The 6,835-nt window shown below is 42.0% G+C and overlaps 1 protein-coding gene across 1 annotated transcript; it reads right to left on the bottom strand.

Moving 5' to 3' along the window:
* Positions 1-876: 876 nt before the first annotated feature.
* WFDC10A (WAP four-disulfide core domain 10A) lies at positions 877-3,550 on the bottom strand (the record flags this gene model as incomplete). The annotated part of the gene is made up of 3 exons (XM_008051588.2): positions 3,451-3,550; positions 2,348-2,495; positions 877-1,099 (listed from the first exon to the last, which is right to left on the bottom strand). Coding segments are annotated over exons 1-3 (471 nt in total), but the record flags the coding sequence as incomplete, so codon positions are not given.
* Between the last annotated feature and the right edge of the window lie 3,285 nt (positions 3,551-6,835).

The raw sequence follows: 6,835 nt of genomic DNA, 5'->3' as shown, positions 1-6,835 counted from the left end.
AGTTCACTTAGTATAATGGTCTCCAAGTGCATCCATGCTGCTGCAAAGGCCATGATTTTGTTCTTTATTCAGCCTTCCTAGAATTGAAAAGAATTAGGACTTTGCTCTGTGTTAAGCTTTGGCTTGCGCAATGTTGTGACTGGTTTGACCTTCTATCCTGACCACTTAAACTTTCTCCACATCAGCAATAAGGCTGTTTTGCTTTCTTATTATTCTTATGTTCACTGGAGTAGCAATTTTAATTTCCTTCAAGAACTTTTCCTTTGCATTCATGATTTGGCTGTTTTGCATAAGAGGCCTGGCTCTCAGCCTTTCTCTGCTGTTAATATACCTTCCTCATTAAGCTTAATTATTTTTCACTTTTGATTTAAAGTGAAAGATGTGTGACTCTCACTTGAACACTTAGAGACCATTGCAGAGTTAATTGGCCTAATTTCAATATTGTTGTGTTTCAGGAAATAGAAAGGCTGGAGCATAGCGAGAGAGATAGGGAACAGCCAGTTGGTGAAGTAATCAAAACACACTGTCTTCTATGGGCATGGTTCATGGTGCCCCAAAACAAGGACAATAGTAACAGTAAAGATCACTGATCACAGATCGCTATAACAGATACAATGATGATTAAAAAGTTTGAAATATTTTGAGGATTACCAAAATGTGACACAGATATACAAAATGAGGACATGCTGATGGAAAAATGATGCCAATTAACACTCAATGCAGGGTGCCATAAACCTTAAATTTATATGAAATGCAATAGCTGTGAAGTGCAATAAAGTGAATCCAATAAAACAAGATATGCCTGTAGTGTCTATGAGAAATGTTTAGGGATGGTTTGGGAAGATGCTTGGTAAAGGAGGCCATCTGAGGAAGTACCAAATAAGTTCTCTTGGAGACCACACCCATACAGCCCACACACCTCTGATGAAGTCTGTGTTGAGGGTTGATCATCATCTCTTTCCTAAGAGCTTCTTGTCCAAGGGCAGCTCTTGGCATATGTGGGGAGGAAACTGAAATACCCAGAGCCTTGTAATGCTTCTGAGGTGGGTCATAGACTCTGGTCTGATGGAGGCAGTTCCCTCTTCGTGTATCTCTTTCACTGAATGACCCAGAAATAAACACTAGACTAAGCATAATACTGCAGACCTGCCTCTGAGCATGGGTTGCTTGTTTGAATCCTCTCCACATTCAACTCCAAGTACTGACTGGCCAAATGGGATCTACCCTGGATCTAGCCCCCGGACCATTTCAGAGAAGTTGTTATTTCACAAAGTAGGAGGGAGTCTGTACCACAGTGATTCACTTCCACCAACTCATAATAGGACTATGGGCAAGACCCACAGCCACTATATACCAGTTAATACTTAGCAACATCAGCATGACCCACACATTCCTTCACCTCTTGGTGTTTCCCTGGATCTAAAGAAAAGAGAATGAGTGATTAAGCAAGAGGGCTTGGGAAAGGTAGGGACCATGTAGTTAATGGAAGGTACTGAAGTCAGAGATCCTGACATCCAGTTCAGGCTCCAAAAGAGGAGTGGCCATATTGGTGGGTGCTGGATAGGAGGAGGTTTGGGGTTAGTGTAGGCACTCATGGCATGCCTCTCATCTTAGGTAATGCAGAAAAGTGAGCAAAAAGAGAGTCCAAAGGAAGCACCCTCTCTAGCCACATCATATCCTGTTAGTCTCTTGTGACCTTGGGCATGTCACTTAACTTCCCTGGTTCTCGTTACCTTCATTGTAAAGTGACAGAAATCTGAACTTCACAAAGAAATTGGGTAGCCATGGAGTGGGATATGCACCAAGGCTAAGAAGAGAAAAGAAGTGTTTGGGGACCTCCCACTCTATGCCCCAGCCTCTAATTTTCATCTATCTCATGCTTAATGGGTTCTTCTGACTCCAGGGTGAGGAATGTTCTTCTTAGCCTTGGGAAATTTTGCACGTGAGCAGTTCCTCCCCCTGAAAGTACTGGTTTGGTTAGCAGAGTGGCACGGGGGCTAAGCCTCCTAGAGCTGCCAGGAGGGCATGGGCATAAGATAGAGAGAAAGAGAAGAGAATCATAACTAAGGAGAGAGACCAGAGACTGGGGCCCAAGATGGGCATGGCATCTGTGGAGGCGGCACTGGGTTCTCAATGATCAAAAGCAGTGACAAAGAAAGAGCCAGAATCTCTGGGCATTTGTTTTGATTTATTTGACAGGGACAAGGAGTTCAGACAGCGGGGAGGGCAGCATTTCTGTTAACGTCCTTGTGCCTGTGATTTGAGGTCTTCACGCTTCAGATGTGGGCACAGGCTCTGGATAGAGGGGTGTGGGGAGCAGGATATCCAGCCAAGCCCACTCTCTCACTCTAAAAGGCTCATACAAACATTCCCACAGAAAGTGGCACAGCATATGTTATTTGCTTGACAGTCTTGGTGAGATTCACAGATGCGTATGCAGGTATAGAAACTGGGTCGCTTCTGACAGACTTTGATATCTGAGGGTAGCTGTGTTTCTGAAAGGGAGCAGGAAAAGAATGAATGAAAGCAGGTGCTAGAGAGCACCCTACTCTAGGTTAAAGTTTCCTACAGGACCCCAGAATGCAGGTCCCACTCATGACAGTCAAGACTTTCCACAGAATCCTTTTTGTGCTCCTCACCAAATCCTGGTGCTTAGTAGGGTTTTAAATCTCATGTCTTCACCCTCTCTCCTTCCCACCATCCCGGTAGACCTTAATGTCTCAGTTCCCTGTACCCTCTCCGTATACCTGCAGTCAGAACTCTGTCTCTCTTATTTGTCATGGCCTTGGTGAAGTCGTCCCCATAGAATATACACTCTGACCCTGAGAGCTCAAAGGAGCCCTGAAACATCTTTCAAACCCTCCCCACTCTCCAAATTAGCAGACTGCAGAAAGGAAGATGAACCTGCCTCTTACCTGTCTCTCCTCTTATCACTGTCACTATCTTCTGTTTCCCTGCCCCTTTATTAGTTCCCCTTCCATTGCTACCCTCCTGGTGTCTCTCCTGGTAACATTAACTTGGTCGTGTATGCCTCAAATTTTGCTTGCTGTATGTTGTTTTTTTCTCTACATCTGCCCATTTCTACACCTACACCTCCCTCATTATCATCTCTGAATGTTTACCCCTCACAAATGTGCATAAATTAAAGAATAATTGTCTTTTTTTCCCACCAGATTTCAGGGCCTGTTGTACTTTTTATTACGGTATGTACTGTTGGTCTCTATTTCTGGACTGGAGAATAAAAAATGTAGGTTTCCCCTTCACTTCCATTATTATTCCTTGGGCCAGGTGAAGGGGGTGGAGGGCCATGGTTTGGGATGGCCTGGAGTCTGCACAGCACTGTGGTCAGAGCTGGTTGTGCAAAGAGATACCAGTTCCCATGACCTACTCAGACTGGGCACAATCCCTCCCTTTCCCTTCCCCATAGCCAGCCCCCAGCTCATCACGTACCCTGCATGTTCTGTATCCTCTTCCAGTTACGGTGTCCTCCCTGGGCCTGCAACAGCAACACACAGAGGACCAGGACAGGTAGCAGAGCCTGGAGAGGCATGATTCTGACTGGAGCGGGGAGCCCTGGATCTGGTCAGGATGTCACAGAGCTCTCTGCAGAGTTGCTTGTGAAAAGGGAAGGAAGGAAAGAAGGAATGATCCGTAGCTCCTTGCTGCCTCCACTGACTCAGGCAGTGCAGAACAAGAGACTTTCCCCCCCTCCCTTTATCTGCCCTTTCTCCATCTTTCTCCATGTGGGATAAGACTTCTGCAGGAATGATGCCTCCTCTTGCATAACTCAACCTGTCTTCTGGTTAAGATAGTGTTTTCCTTTCTAAAATATACTACTTATTTCTACTTTCTCATTACAAAAGGTTTTACAAAAAAATTTTTAAAGATATGGTTAGAATTAACCCATGTTTCATTGCATTATCTTTTAATTTCTTTGCATATTTAATATAAACAATCCTTTAAATAAAAATATCTAGCCGGGCTCGGTGGCTCAGCCTGTAATCCCGCGCCTTTGGGAGGCTGAGGTGAGTGGATTGCCTGAGCCTGAGGGTTCGAGAGTGCCTGGACAGCGAGACCTCATCTCTACAATAAATCAAAAAAATCAGTTGGGCGTGGTAGCGCATGCCTGTAATTCCGGCTACTCGGAAGGCTCAGGTGGAAAGATCACCAGAGCCCAGCAGGTCGAGGCTGCGGTGGCCGGGAGCGGCCACTGCACTCCAGTCTGGGCGACAGAGTGAGACTCCAACTCAAAAAAAAAAAAAGTCTTTTGTTACCTATTTTTTAACACCCTTATTTAACCATATTTAATCGTGTAAGTTTTTTTTCCAAACATGGTTTTTAATAATAGCACATCTCTCACTTAAAACAAATGCCAATAATCAAGTATTTGTGTTGTACAAATTACTGATGTCCTAGACAATGTCATATTGAGCATTTTATCCACAAATCCTTGATTTCTTTTGAGTATTAAAGTAAGACAGGTAGAATTTCTAGGTGAAAAAGTAGGTGTTTCATGTATAGATATCAAAATCCATACACATAATACATATGCAAATTTATATCATATATAAATATATACTTATATATGCATATACACAAATGTATACACACAGAGAGAAAGAGAGAAGTTTAGAGCATTGGAGGAAAGAGCTAATGGGAGCACATAGAAAATATCTTAGCAGTTAGACAGGGGAGGGAGTTATTAGCCAAGGACTTGGCAGGTTTCTTGGGAGGAGGGGGTCACTGACCTTGAATACTGTGGAAGAAATGATCTCTCAGAATAAAGAGAGGACAACTTGGGGATACTGGACTCCCAGTAGGCACAGAAGGTGGGAAGAAAATGGACCAAGGGAGTGAGCTGGGGAACTCCATAAAGTCACTCGCAGGCTGGCCTTAGATTGTAAAGTTGTCCCTGTCCGCAGTCTCATTGCCTGGGCAAAACTAAAGCTTGGGCAAATCCCTTCCCGCTATAGTCCTATGAAGACAGCCCAATTCCAGTGTGCCTTGGCTGCAGCATACTCCACACTTGCCTGTCATATTTGGCTGTGGGGACCCTTTCTCCACTCCAGACCAAGCACTCCAATCTCTGGCCTGAGCCTAACACTCACAGAGGTTACTGCTGCTAGACAGCCAAATTCTAACCAGTTCGCTATGAACCAGGATTGAGAATAGTATTCTCTTGCTTGTTCAGGGTTTGAGAAAATGCCTGAAGCCCTTCCTGGCACTTTTTTTCCTCTTCACAGTGTCACAGTCTCTCCTCAGGTTCGCTCTGGGGCTTGGGAGGGATAAGGTGTTCTTCTGTGACCTGGGTTGCAGTGGGAAAACAAATCGCAGAGTTACACTCTCTGCCTCTCTTCCTACTGGGGCTTTACTCACAGTTCTCAGTCAGATGCCACCACACAGACTGCCTGCCCCACCATCTCTTCTCTAGGATCTGAAGTGTCCATCACTTTCCTGGTAAATTCCTGTGCTTCTTCTTGAAAAAAGATCACAATGTGAATCTCTACAGACTATCTTGTGATTTCCAAGTAGATGAGGCACACTAACAAATCCTTTAATCTGATGTCTTGTGGGGGGGGGCATAAATTTTTTTTATATGCAGTGAGAAAAATGATGTGACTAAATGTATTGCAATATTGTTTTATTGCAGTGACCTGGAGCCAAACCTGCAATATCTCTGAAGTATGCCTGTGTCCTGGGAAGAAATTTTTTTTAAGTTAGAATATTTATTTTATATGTGTGTTCTATAATGTTATAGATTTTAGATACCTTAATCACTGTCAAAAGAAATACAGTTGATATAACTGACAAGCAAATTCTCTACAGTCACACAGATAAATGCAGTATGTTTTCTAAGTGTTACTGCCAAATGGTAGAAATACTCATATCAAATGGACACTTGATTTTTACAAAGTACAGATTATTTAAAAAATAAATTATCGCATTTAAAATAAATTAAATCAAAATATCACATCTAGATCAAATTGTTTCCATTTAACCCTTGCTTCTTTTTCTCTCCATTGCAATCCATAATGAACCCGTGTTTGTTGGCTTTTTGTTTGTTTTTCTCTCCCTCCTGTTGGTATCTTTGTCTAATTATTCTATGCTCTAAACTATTTTCATTGGCATTCTCTCCAATTTTTTGTATGATATCTTTCTTGTATGCAAATTAAAAAATTCTTGTATTTCTCAGTTTTGATCTTGCTCCAAGTCCTAGCTTTCATTTTCAAAAACCTCAAGACAATTTGACAGATGTATCATAAATTGGACTCAATATTGAACAGTGATTGTATGTTATTCCATTTTCAAGCAGCCCTGTTTTCTACATTTCTCACTGTTTTTAAAGTCACTGCAATTTTTTAACTCACCTTCTTTTACTTTCAGGTAATGCCCCTCTTTTATTTGCTACAGCTTATGAGTCTCCCAACACCATCTAGACTAACCTTATTTCTTTTCATTTCTAGCCATTTCTATTTAAATTTTCTTAACTTTTCTGCAAGAAAAAGCCAATATCATTAATTCCACACTCCTAAGTTTTTGTCTTGTGCTTTTTATTTCATGTGCAGTTGTCAGTTCTGAAGACCAATTTCAGGCATATGACTTCATCAAAAACCTTACTTTGAAAATTATTATTGAGATGATATATATTTTTATAACATATATAGTGTACTTCATTTTTCGTTTGCTTGTTTTTTGTAATCAATATTTTTTATTATGATGTTGTGGGGTACAGTTAAAGGTTAGGTATACAAATACATTTCATTCAGGCACCCTATTGATAAGAGGTGCCTCCCCATCCCCAGACAGATATTTACTACCGTTAATCCCATCTCCC

Source organism: Carlito syrichta, unplaced genomic scaffold, assembly GCF_000164805.1.
Source record: "Carlito syrichta isolate Samal-C Ts95f unplaced genomic scaffold, Tarsius_syrichta-2.0.1 Scaffold201662, whole genome shotgun sequence".
In the NCBI taxonomy this organism is placed as follows: domain Eukaryota; kingdom Metazoa; phylum Chordata; class Mammalia; order Primates; family Tarsiidae; genus Carlito; species Carlito syrichta.
This window is presented reverse-complemented; position numbering and strand designations above follow the sequence as displayed.